Here is a 16,331-nt window from a genome sequence, read left to right as displayed (position 1 = left end):
TTTTTTTTCCTCCCAATGGTTACATTTAAAATCAGGGGTTGTGCAATCTGATCCTAAGTCTGTGGTTAGGGGTGACTTCTACCTCGAATTCTCTGAACAGACCCTTTTGTTCATGTTTCTGTGTGTATATCTGTCTGTGTCTTATTGTGTGTGTGTGTGTGTGTGTGTGTCTGCGAGCAGCTCTTCAAGAATGTGTGTGAGCGTGGGCGCTGGTCTGAGAGGCTAATGGCAGCCTACCGCAGCTTCAAGGACGGCGACATGGACGGGTCACTGGTGCAGTACCTACTGCTGGCCGAGCAGGGCTTTGAAGTGGCCCAGAGCAATGTAGCCTTCATCCTGGACCAGAGTAAGAACACATAAACAGTGCGTGTACAGTTGAAGTTGGAAGTTTACACACACTTGGAGTCATTAAAACTCGTTTTTCAACCACTCCACAAATTTCTTGTTAACAAACTATAGTTTTGGCAAGTCAGTTAGGACATCTACTTTGTGCATGACATGAGTCATTTTTCCAACCATTGTTTACAGACAGATTATTTCACTTATAATTCACTGTATCACAATTCCAGTGGGTCAGAAGTTTACATACACTAAGTTGACTGTGCCTTTAACCTCTCTGGGCTAGGTGGGACGCTTGCTACTCAACAGCCAGTTGAATCCCGTGGCGCATTATTCAAATACCTTAGAAATGCTATTACTTCAATTTCTCAAACATATGACTATTTTACAGCATTTTAAAGACAAGACTCTCGTTAATCTAACCACACTGTCCAATTTCAAAAAGGCTTTACAACGCAAGCAAAACATTAGATTATGTCAGCAGAGTACCCAGCCAGAAATAATCAGACACCCATTTTTCAAGCTAGCATATGTCACATAAACCCAAACCACAGCTAAATGCAGCACTAACCTTTGATGATCTTCATCAGATGACAATCTTAGGACATTATGTTATACAATACATGCATGTCTGTTCAATCAAATTCATATTTATATCAAAAACCAGCTTTTTACATTAGCAGGTGACCAGCATGTGACTAGCATTCCCACCGAACACTTCCGGTGAATTTACTAAATTACTCACGATAAATGTTCACAAAAAACATAACAATTATTTTAAGAATTATAGATACAGAACTCCTCTATGCACTCGATATGTCCGATTTTAAAATAGCTTTTCGGTGAAAGCACATTTTGCAATATTCTAAGTAGATAGCCCGGCATCACAGGGCTAGCTATTTAGACACCCAGCAAGTTTAGCATTCACCAAAGTCAGATTTACTATAAGAAAAATGTTATTACCTTTGCTGTCTTCGTCAGAATGCACTCCCAGGACTTCTACTTCAATAACAAATGTTGGTTTGGTCCCAAATAATCCATAGTTATGTTCAAACAGCGGTGTTTTTTGCACGAGCCTCAGTCTAAAGGCCCTCTGATAGAGCACTTGCCAAACGCGCTAGTGTGTTTCAGCCTGAGCCTTGAATTACGTCATTCAGCTTTTTCCCGGGTTCTGAGAGCCTATGGGAGCCGTAGGAAGTGTCACGTTACAGCAAAGATCCTCAGTCTTCAATAAAAAGAGCCAAGATGGACAACAACTTGTCAGACAGGCCACTTCCTGGTCAGAATCTTCTCAGGTTTTTGCCTGCCATATGAGTTCTGTTATACTCACAGACACCATTCAAACAGTTTTAGAAACTTTAGGGTGTTTTCTATCCAAAGCCAATAATTGTATGCATATTCTAGTTACTGGGCAGGAGTAGTAACCAGATTAAATCGGGTACGTTTTTTATCCGGCCGTGTAAATACTGCCCCCTATCCCCAACAGGTTAAACAGCTTGGAAAATTCCAGAAAATGATGTCATGGCTTTAGAAGCTTCTGATAGGCTAATTGACATCATTTGAGTCAATTGGAGGTGTACCTGTGGATGTATTTCAAGGCCTACCTTCAAACTCAGTGCCTCTTTGCTTGACATCATGGGAAAATCAAGAAATCAGCCAAGACCTCAGAATTTTTTTTCCAAATGCCTGAAGGTACCACGTTCATCTGTACAAATAATAATACGCAAGTATAAACACCATGGGACCACGCAGCCGTCACACCGCTCAGGAAGGAGATGCATTCTGTCTCCTAGAGATTAAACCATAACTTTTGTAATATTTGTTCAATCTTTTCTGGAGGATAAAACTGAAATTGTAACCAGCTTTGTATGGCTTGTTTAAGAAAGGGCGATACTTTAAACAACATTTAATTTTCAATTAGTCGGAAATGAGAAGTTGTAATCTGTATAAAGGTAAAAAGGCCATTTTTGAACAAAGGATGAGCCTTTCTTAATAATATACTGGAGAACCATTTTGGTTTTAAGTATAATTTATGTATGAGTGAAGCTTTTAGTGAGAGGTTTAAAGCTTTAATATTTAATAATTTTAGACCACCAAACTCCTGTTCATTATATAAATAGGCAAGTTTAATTTTGTCTAGCTTAGCATTCCATATCAAATCAAAATATTTTTTGCTCATATGATTTTTAAAAATGAGTCGTCTGGAGTAGGCAGTGCCATTAGTAAGTAAGTAAATGTTGATAATGCCAAAGAGTTAATCAATGTGATTTTTCCATAAGTAGACAAGTATTTACCTCTCCATGGTTGCAGAATCTTATCTGTTTTTGCTAACTTTCTATTGAAATGAATTGTGGTAAGTTCATTTATATTTTTGGAGATGTGAATACCAAGTATGTCTACTTCATCATCCGCTATTTTGTTGGTAAACTACAAGGTAGTTTAAACACAATTTTTTTAACGATCCAATACATAATATGGTACTCTTGTCATAATTAGGTTTTAACCCAGAGAGGCTAGAAAAGTGATCAAGATCTTCAATGAGACTGTGCAGAGATCCAGATTGCGGCATACATTGACACTTGTTTTTATCCCCTGGATTTCTAACCCCTTGATGTTCTTGTTGGATCTAATTTGAATAACTAGCATTTCAATGGCCATAATAAATAGATATGGAGACAAAGGACAGCCTTGTTTTACTCATCTTAAAAGCTCAGTACTTTCTGAGAAGTAACCATTTACATCTGGGGTTGCTGTACATAACTTTAAACCATTGCATAAGAGATTCACCAAAATTAAAGTAATCCAGGCATTTATATATAAATTATAGTTTTACTTCATCAAATGCCTTTTCAAAATCAAAAGTAATTGTCGTATATTATCTCCAATATATCGTCTATGTAAAAAAAACGATCAGGATGAACAATATCAGGTAAAAAATACTTTTTTATTCTATGTGCTATGCATTTCGCCAGGATTTTGAACATTGAAGTGTTAGAGGCCTCCAGTTTTTTAAATGGACTGGATCTTTATACTTACCACCTGGGTCCTGTTTTAGTAGTAATGAAATCAGACCTTATTGTTGAGTACCTGAAAGTCTACCATTTGTACAAGAGTAATTAAAACATGCTAATAATGGATCTTTGAGTACATCAAAAAATGTCTGATATACCTCTACTTGTATACCGTCAAGCCATGGTGTTTTTGCAGACTGAAACTATTTTATTGGCTCAAACAGTTACTCTTCTGTAAGTTGGCCTTCACATAGGTATTTCTGTAAATTTGTTAATTTTACATTATTATTATTATTATTATTATTATGAAAGAAATCCTTACAGTTAACATCATTCAGTGGAAATGGATGCTACCTCTTTCAAAATATTTGGTTAAGTCCCCGTAATCAATGTTCCAACATCCAGAAGAGTGGAGGCTCTTATAGCAGCAAAGGGGAACCAACTCCATATTAATGCCCATGGTTTTGGAATGAGATGTTCGACGAGCAAGTGCCTCATACTTTTGGTCATGTAGTGTGTGTATCGACCCTGACATGGGCATGTTTTCAATAGACTCCTTTTGTCGTACAATATTCCATATAAGGCACCCAGACCATATGCAAATTGCACAGTATACCCTTAATCTTGTAATAAATCAAATCTAGTTATACATAACTTGACATTTCTTCCATCCATTGTGGGAGGATACCCAACCTTCCAATTAATTGCAATGCGTTTCTTAGCTGCTATAAATACTAGGTTGCAGTTTCTTCTGATAAGTCTCCAGTATCTACATTTCCAACCAAACAAAAACAAGAAGGTAGAACCTGTAGACATGCTGAGATAAAATAACATACTCTTTGCCAGAATTCAGCCGGCCTTCACAAGAGCATAACATATGCACATATGTCCCCTTATGTGTTTTACACCTCCAGCAGAAGAATTACATTTCTGAGTGCATGATATTCAGTTTCACTGGCATATAGTACGTTCTACAACTGGTGTTAAATTGCAGTAATTTATGTCTGAGATGATATGAAGATGACTGGCCATTCTAGCACATCTGTATCCATTCATCATCTTCCTCAATAGTGTCTCAGGTCTTCCTCACATTTTTGTTTTACATGTTTTGTGTCACTGAGAAAAGCCTCTATCAACCCTTGATACAGTTTTGAAATCAACTTTAGAGGTTTGTCACACTGCCTTAAAATAGTTTCAATCTTTTAAGATTCTTGCTTGTCCAGTGTTCGCTGCACAGAGAGAATAAAGTGTTTTATCTGCAAAAGTTAACTTCAGCGCCATCACAGACTGGTCTTCCCTGGTTCTCTGACCCTGCTGTGACCCCTGTCACCATCTGATCCTGTTCAGATGAGGCATGACAAAGAAATACTTTGGTGTACATTTATACATTATATTATACAAGAATAGAATCAATGTTTCAATAATTGAAATTACAATTTTTCCCAGATCCCAGACTGTACCCATCAACTCAAGATGGAACTTTGCATCCATTCACGTATTATTATTATATACTGCAAAATTCACCTGAGCTCCGTAGACTGGTCTTCCCTGGCTGTCTGACCCTGCTGAGACACCTGTCATCATTTGATCCTGCTAAGACATGATGAGCATAGTGTTGTGTACTAACAGTGCACCACGACAGTGAAGCTTGTAGAGCTGTTTATACAGTGTCAGTGTGAAAAGTAGGGAAATAGCTAGGTAAACTGACAGATCAATAACATTACATTGCTATACTGACTAATAAAAACTCACATCGGTCTTCAATACGTTTGGCTGCTGGTTTCATCGTTTGATTCAGGTCTAGTGTGATTGAGGCAAAAATAATAGCTGAAGTTCTTGAGCTAGCTAGCTAACGTTGGACAACTTTTGGCTAGCTCTAACTAATGGTACATCAAATGTACTTCTGTTAATAAAATGGGACAAAACAAAGGCTAGAAAGCATTTCCATACACACAACAGCTGTTAGATACTGCTTGCTGACAGATAGCTAGAGCTGAACTGGCTGTGGTAGCTACTAGCTAGATAACCAGCTGCTAGTGGTTCATTCACTCCAGTCGAGAGGAGATTAAACATTACATTAGCTAACGTAACATGTCAGTTACTCTACTAGCTCAGTACTGGGAATAAATACATTTTTTTCTGTCAAACAGCAGTTACCTTGCCAGTTAGATCAGTGAACTAAAGAGTAGCCAGTTTCTGCTCTGATTACTTTTACAACTTGGAGAAATAGCGCAACACACACAGACAGCAGCAGCCTCTGTTAATCTCGCCCATGCCGGTCCTATGCGCCAGCCTTTCAGAAGCTTTGCCTTCACACAGCCTGTCCGCACGTACTGTGGTGTCCGTGCAGTCCTAAAATCCAGCCGGCTGAACCCGGAAAACAGCCTACCTAGGCCACCCTGAGGCGTCCGCATGGTCCTAAAACACCGGTGCTCGGTTTTGTATCACAGTGCAATAATAAAACTGGGGGTGACAAAAATGCCATTTCAGAATGTGAGGGGGGTCATGTCCCCCCTGTCCCCAGTGAAAGTTTCTCCCCAGGACCATATTATATTTCAAAACTCGAGCTTTGATAAAAAGAAAAAAAGATCTGTTGGTGTAGCACTTGTGAGGCATAACTGAGCATAAATGTAAATAATTTGCAAATCATTTATTTTTATTTTACTGGACAGATGGTACCTGCATCTGATGTTCATGGTGCTTTCAAGACAACTGGGAACTCGGGGGGGGGTGGCGACGACAAGGTCATGATGTCAGTGATCTTCAGGTTGGAAAGTCAGAGCTATAGAAAGATGCTAGCGTTTCCGACTTGGAATTCCGAGTTGGATGACCGTTGAACTATTTTTCCCAGACTGACTTCCCAGTTGTCTTGAACGCACTGATGTCTGAGATCTCCAAGTTCCCAGTTGTTTTGAACACGGCATTAGTCTCAGCGGAGGGAGGGAGGGAGAGGGCAACAGAGGGTCCGCCTCTCACGGCTCTCTCCTTCCTTTTGTCCGGTGAGACTGACCAGTGAGAGGGGACACTGTCTACCACCTTATGGCGAAACTCGAGTCACACCGCATCTGCCTCATGCACAAATTCATGTTGTTCCTATGACCAGAGAAAGTTAAATATTCCTCTATAAAAATTGGCACGCAGGGCTATCGATACACTTGGCTACTCATTCATTGCAGCTGCCGCACGAGTGGGAGTAGGGAGAAGTGTTTTTATGTTTTGTAATGGTGTTGAGCAAAAACAGTGTTGACAGTGCTGAATAAAAACTTAAGAACTCACTCAAACAGCAGTTCTTTGTTGTATTATTTGACAGTCTCTCTGTTCATGGTTTTAAAAGGTATGAAGTCTCACGTAGGTTAGTATCAACATTTGCTTTTGCCAGTGTCGTGGAAGCTGTCGGAACGGTGATATGAGCTATCACTCGATTTAGCCACAGGTCCACCGGGCAGGCGGAGTTAGTCTTTATAGACACATTTAAATTGTTCAAAATGGGAACACTTTGCCTACCCGGTGCGCAGGGCTTCTGAATCAAGTCCACATACCGCCAACAGCGCAACACGAATAATAAAAAAGGAGAACAAGCCTTTATGGCTTTTCTACAGAAACGTCTGGTGATTGACTAGGAATGCCTTTAGCGATCGACCGGTTCGTGACCACTGAATTATATAATTGTATCTATTATTTGTTATTTGCAAACTTTGTCATGAAATGAGCAGCAGCAGTACAGATACATTGCTAGACCATCACATTAGACGGGTCATTCCTCACTCGCTAGAAGCGCAATTAAAGGGCCAGACACTCAATTAAAGGGGAATTACACTTAAAAACCCAAATGTTAGTTTTTCACACCAAAACAAGTGTTCTGTGATTTAAGCATTGACAGTGACTCAGAACATCTAATTTAGTTGTTTCTATATGAACAAAAAAAATCTAAAACAATTAACCTCTACGGGATCAGTTCCCCACCCCCAGCGGGATGGTTGAGCTAACATGTAAAACGTACATACATTTTTATCTAACAGCACTGTCTAATTTACAGTAGCTAGTTTTTATTATGAAAACATACCATGCTATTGTTTGAGGAGAGTACACAGTTATGTACTTGAAAATGTATATATTGACTAATTAGGCACATTTGGGAGGACTTGATAAAACATTTTGAACAGAAATGCAATGGTTCATTGGATCAGTTTAAAATGTTTCACATACACTGCTGCCATCTAGTAGCCAAAACCTAAATTGCGCCTAGAGTCTTAAGTTATATAATGGCCATTCTCTTGCATTTCAAAGATGATGGAACAAAAAAAAAATCTTTATCTTTTACCAGATCTAATGTTATATTCTCCTACATTTAATTTCAAATTTGTGTGTGTGTGTGTGTGTGTGTGTGTGTGTGTGTGTGTGTGTGTGTGTGCGTGCATTTCTCGTTTTAAGCAGAGGTCCGGATCTTCAGTGAGAACGAGACGTACCCTCGAGCCCTCCTCCATTGGACAAGAGCAGCAGCACAGGGTTGGTCTAGCCTCCTTCATAAATCACCCTCCCCTCTTATTGCTGTGCTGAGCAACCATCTTGTTTTTGTACCCTTAAGTTATTGTTGGCAAAGATAGGTAAGATAAAGCTGGGGTATTAAAACGTATGGTTATGGTAATGACGTGTACTGTATGTTCAACTGTGGTTAAACAAGGACTAGGATAAAGCTGGGGGACAACCACTTCTACGGTTACGGGACTGACGTGTGTACTGTGTTACCCAGGGGCCAGGTTAAAAAACAAACATTTTAATCTACATTAAAATGATCCTGTGACAAAATGGAAGAAAATCTCCAACATATCACATTATATGCTACAATAAATATAAAATTAAATAAAATTGTATTAGTCACATGCGCCGAATACAACAGGTGTAGACCTTACAGTGAAATGCTTACTTACGAGCCCCTAACCAACAATGCAGTTTAAAAAAATACGGATAAGAATAAGAAATAAAAGTGACAAGTAATTAAAGAGCAGCAGTAAATAACAATAGCGAGACTATATACGGGGGGGTACCGGTACAGAGTCAATATGCGGGGGCACCGGTTAGTTGAGGTAATATGTACATGTACAGTTGAAGTCGGACGTTTACATACACTTAGGTTGGAGTCATTAAAACTCATTTTTCAACCACTCCACATATTTCTTGTTAACAAACTATAGTTTTGGCAAGTCGGTTAGGACATCTACTTTGTGCATGACACAAGTAATTTTTCGAACAATTGTTTACAGACAGATTATTTCACTTATAATTCACAGTATTACAATTCCAGTGGGTCAGAAGTTACACTAAGTTGATTGCCTTTAAACAGCTTGGAAAATTCCAGAAAATGATGTCATGGCTTTAGAAGCTTCTGATAGGATAATTGACATCATTTGAGTCAATTGGAGGTGTACCTGTGGATGTATTTCAAGGCCTACCTTCAAACTCAGTGCCTCTGCTTTACATTATGGGAAAATCAAAAGAAATAAGCCAAGACCTCAGAAAGAAAATTGTAGACCTCCACAAGTCTGGTTCATCCTTGGGAGCAATTTCCAAATGCCTGAAGGTAACAGCAATAGTACGCAAGTATAAACACAATGGGACCACACAGCCATCATACCACTCAGGAAGGAGACACGTTCTGTCTCTTAGAGATTAACGTATTTTGGTGCGAAAAGTGCAAATCAATCCCAGAACAGCAGCAAAGGACCTTGTGAAGATGCTGGAGGAAACAGGTACAAAAGTATCTATATCTACAGTAAAACGAGTCCTATATCAACATAACCTGAAAGGCCGCTCAGCAAGCAAGAAGCCACTGCTCCAAAACTGCCATAAAAAACCAGACTACGGTTTGCAACTGCACATGGGGACAAAGATTGTACTTTTTGGAGAAATATCCTCTGGTCTGATGAAACAAAAATAGAACTGTTTGGCCATAATGACCATCGTTATGTTTGGAGGAAGAAGGGGAAGGCTTGCAAGCCGAAGAACACCATCCCAACCATGAAGCACGGGGGGGCATCATGTTGTGGGTATTCTTTGCTGCACTTCACAAAATAGATGGCATCATGAGGATGGAATATTATGTGGATATATTGAAGCAACATCTCAAGACATCAATCAGGAAGTTAAAGCTTGGTCGCAAATGGGTCTTCCAAATAGACAATGACCCCAAGCATACTTCCAAAGTTGTGGAAAAGTAGCTTAAGGACAACAAAGTCAAGGTATTGAAGTGGCCACCACAAAGCCCTGACCTCAATCCTATGGAACATTTGTGGGCAGAACTGAAAAAGCATGTGCGTGCAAGGAGGCCTACAAACCTGACTCAGTTACACCAGCTCTGTCAGGAGGAATGGGCCCAAAATTCACCCATCTTATTGTGGGAAGCTTGTGGAAGGCTACCTGAAATGTTTGACCCAAGTTAAACAATTTAAAGGCAGTGCTACCAAATGCTAATTGAGTGAAAAAACTTCTGACCCACTGGGAATGTGATGAAAGAAATAAAAGCTAAAATAAATCATTCTCTCTACTATTATTCTGAAATTTCACATTCTTAAAATAAAGTGGTGATCTTACCTGACCTAAGACAGGGAATTTTTACTGGGATTAAATGTCAGGAATTGTGAAAAGCTGAGTTTAAATGTATTTGGCTAAGGTGTATGTAAACTTACGACTTCAACTGTAGGTAGAGTTATTAAAGTGACTATGCATAGATGATAACAACAGAGAGTAGCAGCGGTGTAAAAGAGGAGGGGGGGGGCAATGCAAATAGTCTGGGTAGCCATTTGATTAGATGTTCAGGAGTCTTATGGCTTGGGGGTAGAAGCTGTTTAGCCTCTCTAGGGTAGGGGGCAGTATTTGCACGGCCGGATAAAAAACGTACCCGATTTAATCTGGTTATTACTACTGCCCAGAAACTAGAATATGCATATAATTGTTTGATTTGGATAGAAAACACCCTAAAGTTTCTAAAACTGTTTGAATGGTGTCTGTGAGTATAACAGAACTCATATGGCAGGCAAGAACCTGAGAAGATTCCTTACAGTAAGTGCCCTCTCTGACCATTTCTTGACCTTCTACACTCTTTATTGAAAACTGAGGATCTCTGCTGTAACGTGACACTTCCTACGGCTCCCATAGGCTCTCAGAAGGCGGCAGAACGGGGAATGATGACTTTGCAGGCCATGGCTGAAAAACAGTAGCGCATTTGGGTAGTGGTCGATCAGAGAACAATGAGACTGGGGGCGCGTGCACGAGCCGACACCATGTTTTTATTTTTTCGTCTTTGAGCGAAAACAGGGTTTCCCGGTCGGAATATTATCGCTTTTTTACGAGAAAAATCGCATAAAAATTGATTTTAAACAGCGGTTGACATGCTTCGAAGTACGGTAATGGAATATTTAGAATTTTTTTGTCACGAAACGCGTCGGGCGCGTCACCCTTCGTCACCCTTCGGATAGTGTCTTGAACGCACGAACAAAACAGAGGATATTTGAACATAACTATGGATTATTTTGAACCAAACCAGCATTTGTTATTGAAGTAGAAGACCTGGGAGTGCATTCTGACGAAGAACAGCAAAGGTAATCCAATTTTTCTTATAGTAAATCTGAGTTTGGTGAGGGCAAAACTTGGTGGGTGTCAAAATAGCTAGCCCGTGATGGCGAGCTATCTACTCAGAATATTGCAAAATGTGCTTTTGCCGAAAAGCTATTTTAAAATCGGACATAGCGATTGCATAAAGGAGTTCTGTATCTATAATTCTTAAAATAATTGTTATGTTTTTTTGAACGTTTATCGTGAGTATTTAGTAAATTCACCGGAAGTTTGCGGTGGGTATGCTAGTTCTGAATGTCACATGCTAATGTAAAAAGCTGGTTTTTGATATAAATATGAACTTGATTGAACAAAACATGCATGTATTGTATAACATAATGTCCTAGGAGTGTCATCTGATGAAGATCATCAAAGGTTAGTGCTGCATTTAGCTGTGGTTTGGGTTTATGTGACATTATATGCTAGCTTGAAAAATGGGTGTCTGATTATTTCTGGCTGGGTACTCTGCTGACATAATCTAATGTTTTGCTTTCGTTGTAAAGCCTTTTTGAAATTGGACAGTGTGGTTAGATTAACAAGAGTCTTGTCTTTAAAATGGTGTAAAATAGTCATATGTTTGAGAAATTGAAGTCATAGCATTTCTAAGGTATTTGAATATCGCGCCACGGGATTCCACTGGCTGTTGAGTAGGTGGGACGATTTCGTCCCACATACCCTAGAGAGGTTAGAAGCCTCTTGGACCTAGACTTGGCGCTTGGGTACTGCTTGCCGTGCGGTAGCAGAGAGAACATGTTATATAAAAAGATCATCAAGGACAACAACTACCCGAGCCACTGTCTGTTCACCACGCTACCATCCAGAAAACGAGGTCAGTACAGGTGCATCAAAGCTGGGACCGAGAGACTGAAAAACAGCTTCTATCTCAAGGCCATCAGACTGTTAAATAGCCATCACTAACACTGAAAGGCTGCTGCCTACATTCAGACTTGAAATCATTGGCCACTTTAATAAATTAATCACTAGTCACTTTATTAATGTTTACATGGGGCCTCCCGGGTGGCACAGTGGTGTAAGGCACTGCATCGCAGTGCTAACTTTACCACCAGAGAACTCTGGGTTCGAGCCCTGGCTCTGTCGCAGCCGACCGCGACCGGGAGACCAATAGGGCGGCGCACAATTAGCCCAGCGTTGTCTGGGTTAGGGAGGGTTTGGCCGGCAGGGATATCCTTGTCTCGTCACGCACTAGCGACTCCTGTGGCGGGCCGGGCGCAGTGCACGCTGACCAGGTCGCCAGGTGTACGGCGTTTCCTCCGACACATTGATGCGGCTGGCTTCCAGGTTGGATGTGCGTTGTGTCAAGAACCATGGCTCTTGGGTTGTGTTTCGGAGGACGCATGGCTCTCGACCTTCGCCTCTCCCGAGTCTGTACGGGGGTTGCAGCGATGAGACAAGACTGCTAAACATTATTTTCTTTTTTTTTTTATCTTGCATTACTCATCTCATATGAGCACTGTCATTGCTCATCCATATATTTATATGTATATATTCTTATTGCATTCCTTTACTTAGATTTGTGTGTATTAGGTAGTTGTTGTGGAATTGTTAGATTGCTTGTTTGATATTGCTGCATTGTCGAACTAGAAGCACAAGCATTTCGCTACACTCACAATAACATCTGCTAACTATTTTTCTCAGGTTTTCACCTGCCATATCAGTTCTGTTATACAGTTCTGGAAACTTTAGTGTGTTTTCTATCCAAATCTACCAATTATATGCATATCCTAGCTTCTGGGCCTGAGTAGCAGGCAGTTTACTTTGGGCACGCTTTTCATCCGGAGGTGAAAATAGTGCCCCCTACCCTAGTGAAGTTAAACAGTGGCTAGGATAAAGCTGGAGGACTACCTTTTCTACGGTTATGATACTGATGTGTGTACTGTTACGGTACTGACGTGGATACTATATGTCCAACTGTGTTACCCAGGTTATACAGTGGCTAGAATAAAGCTTGGGGACTACCATTTCTACGGTTATGGTACTGATGTGGACTACGAGACTGCTGTCATCCACTATAGGCTGGCCTCGGAGCAGCAGCACAGTGCTCAGGCCATGTTCAACCTGGGCTACATGCATGAGAAAGGCCTGGGCATCAAACAGGTGGGCAAACACACACATGCACACACATTAATATACGCACACAACCATGTAACCCTCTATCTTTCCGCCTGGTGTAGGACATCCACCTGGCTAAGCGTTTCTATGACATGGCTGCCGAGGCCAGTCCCGACGCCCAGGTGCCCGTCTTCCTGGCTCTGTGTAAACTGGGCCTGGTCTACACCCTGCAGTACATGCACGACCTCAACGTGAGTGTATAGTACAGAGCACTTCCTGGACCCGGGTGACTCTGGGAGATTCAGTTTCCTCAGTCATTTCTATTTCAACTCGTGGGGGCCAGGCTCAATGTTTGAGGCAAACTTAGGCTAGTTGTAGTTTATTACATTTGTACAGGATTCATGGGATTGTACTGTTTGTTAAATGTAATCAATGTTCTCTCTTTCTGCTCCCTCTTTCTCCCCCTCCCTCCCTGCATCATCTCCCTCCTCGCTCCATCCCCCCTCCAACAGATGACTGAGCTGGTCAGTCAGGTGGACCTTGACCAGCTCCTGGGCCCCGAGTGGGACCTCTACCTCATGACGGTCATCGCCCTGCTTCTGGGCACCGTCATCGCCTACCGCCAGAGACAGCACCAGGCTGTGCCCCCGCGGCCCCCTCCTCTCTCGGCCCCAGCCAGGCCCCCCCAAGAGCAGCCCCAACCTGAGGACCAGGTTCAGCCCGAGGTCCCACCCCAGGCTGAAGAGGAGCAGCAGTGAGCAATTGCTACTAGCATAAGAGCAATGACTGGAAGTCTATGGGAACAGCTAATATGCTAGCTGTTCCTGTAGACTTCCAATTATTGCGCTAACGCTAATTAGCATTGGCTCCCAAAATTACTTCTAACTTCCTGCATACTGGAAGTTAGACATAAAAATGGTGTCCACAAGTTAATCTGACTGAGGAAGTAGATAAACGACTTCATTGCCAAAATCCCGAACTATCCCTTTAATTATCGTCCAATCTGTAAATTAAACAGTCTTGTTTTGTGTGCTCTAGTAGTGGTTACCAGATATTTTTTCTGATTTTTCTTTGCGGATTTTATGTAGGTGTTTAAGGTTACAACTTTCCTTATCAGCAAATACGATACCAGAACAATACACTCACCTTGCAATACCAACAAATTTGAGATTGGCAGCAATTGGAACTTGACACGTGAAGTTAGCTTCATCTCCTTGTCTTTATGAAATTATTTGTTAGGGAACACGTTCTATAAGCAAATATTCTTTATCAAGCAAGTTTTTTTTCCAGCCTGCTTTTTTTGTGCAAATGTTTCTTTAGCAAACAGGAACTTGTTTTGTTAGCGAATGTGCTTTGTTAGCACATTATGTTGAATTAATGAAGGAAACATAAACTTGCTAATTTATTTGACATCCAGTAAAAACAGAGCTGAGCTTTGGGCAGCCTTCTTGTTTGAGTGGAACAAGTAATGAAAGGTATTGTTGTCACTTGTCAGTCATTTGAGCTCTGCTATGGTATGGTCAGGCAAAAAGTTGGATTCTTGCGCTTTTCTCTATATAATAAGGAAAATGTTATGGGGATATTGCTGAATGCCGATCCCCACCATAGATGCTCTCTTACAGCCAAAATCCTGAGAAACTGCTCGGTTGAAGAAACTCTTCAGTCTCTACACTGTATGTGCCTGAGAGTGGGGCACACAGCTGAAAAATTAAAGGTACACTCAGCAGATTACATCATCAACAGAAGGACATTATGCAACAGCAGAATTCAAATCTACCGCCAAGAATACCATTATTAAACAAACGTAACAATTTGCATCCTCCCTTGTGGTATACACACATTGGGAATAGCCAATAATGTCAGTCTTGGCAGATTTTTAATTCTCTATGTTGTCTGTAAGTAGGAAGTTGCCCCATTTTGTATGATGATGTCATCTTGCTGAGTGTACCTTTAACCCTTTGTGGCCTTTTTTTTTTTTTTTACGGCAAACATAGAGAAGAAATGTATATTTTTTTGTCTACTGCACTCTGCACAATATATTACCGTAAAGAGTAGCATATCTTAAGAATTTTACAATTCTCTGTGTTTGTTTGTAGTCAGTCTACATTGACACATGATTATCTTATTGTAGGTACATTTTCGGGTTGTTCCATCTTCTAGTAATTGGTAGTACGTTTGTGGCACCATTGTTAATTTAATTTTCTCCTATTTAAACTGTTTGGTTTGATAAGTCAAAGAGAAGTTTAACTGCGACAGGAACAGAGATGGCGGCTCTCGTAATCTCCGGTGACTGTGTAATGTTTTTGTTATCATTTTAGGACCAGTTACCTTTCGTGTCATGTGAAGTGTTTTTGTTATCATTTTAGGACCAGTTACCCTTCGTGTCATGTGAAGACTCAATAGAAGAAAGCATTGACTTTTTCTAACTATTGACTTTGTTATATACATGGATCCACTCTCATGGGCTGTATGTATAATTATTTTGGAGTAGGAGTGCTGATCTAGGATCAGTTTCGAGTTTTAGATCATAATTAATAAGACTATATTATGAACAGGAGGGACCTGATCCTAGATCTGCTCTCCTACTCTAACACACTTGACACATTTGGCCCCAGATCTTCATATTTGAGTGTAAGGTGACAATGGGAAACGCTGTGTTTCAAGGTAAAACATAATTACAGTACTTTAAGCAAGATGGGATGGGTATAATACAACTGATGTAAAAAGAGAACATTCACAGCCTTTATGTGCTATTTCCTGGGCTGTGTTCATTGGAGCACGCACTGGAAAAGTTTTTTAAAAAATCTAAAAATGTGTAATATGAAAGGTCCCTCTCTGTGTCAGTATGTTTTGTTCCATTTGGTGCCCAATTTAATTTGCCAACGGAGGATATACCCGTTGCATAATGTAAAGAGGAATACACGTGTTTATATAGCAATACACTAACGTTCAATGTATGAACCAGTATATTAAGAACATAATGGGATGTTAAGAGAATGATTCAGATTTTTCATGAGAAGTTTCAAATAAGACTCATCACTCAACAAAACGCAACAATGATGTCCTCTGTACTCACTTTGGTTTGAATATGATATCAACACAAGTAATAAAATAACAGGCTACATACTATTTCTCTCTGACTGCAATAGAATACTGGTCCAGGTCATTGAAAAAAATTGCATTTTACCATCAATGTTTATAGTTTATGAATAATGATCTATAGATATACACTACCGTTCAAAAGTTTGGGGTCACGCAGAAATGTCCTTGTTTTTGAAAGAAAAGCAACATATTTGTCCATTT

The 16,331-nt window shown here is 40.4% G+C and overlaps 1 protein-coding gene across 2 annotated transcripts in view; it reads left to right on the top strand.

The window, feature by feature from the left end:
• LOC115195260 (protein sel-1 homolog 1) overlaps positions 1–16,157 on the top strand; it is a 45,542-nt gene extending 29,385 nt beyond the window's left edge. The window contains exons 17-21 of one of the 2 annotated variants that reach the window (XM_029755043.1): positions 181–346; positions 7,785–7,856; positions 12,901–13,073; positions 13,151–13,279; positions 13,541–16,157. In XM_029755043.1, the coding sequence (XP_029610903.1) occupies positions 181–346; positions 7,785–7,856; positions 12,901–13,073; positions 13,151–13,279; positions 13,541–13,786 (786 nt within the window). In that variant the 3' untranslated portion in view covers positions 13,787–16,157. Of the gene's footprint in view, positions 1–180; positions 347–7,781; positions 7,857–12,900; positions 13,074–13,150; positions 13,280–13,540 lie in introns of both variants that reach the window. The other variant, XM_029755037.1, reaches the window with a different exon arrangement.
• Positions 16,158–16,331: the final 174 nt, after the last annotated feature.

Source organism: Salmo trutta, chromosome 1 (genome assembly GCF_901001165.1).
Source record: "Salmo trutta chromosome 1, fSalTru1.1, whole genome shotgun sequence".
NCBI classification, from domain to species: domain Eukaryota; kingdom Metazoa; phylum Chordata; class Actinopteri; order Salmoniformes; family Salmonidae; genus Salmo; species Salmo trutta.
This window is presented reverse-complemented; position numbering and strand designations above follow the sequence as displayed.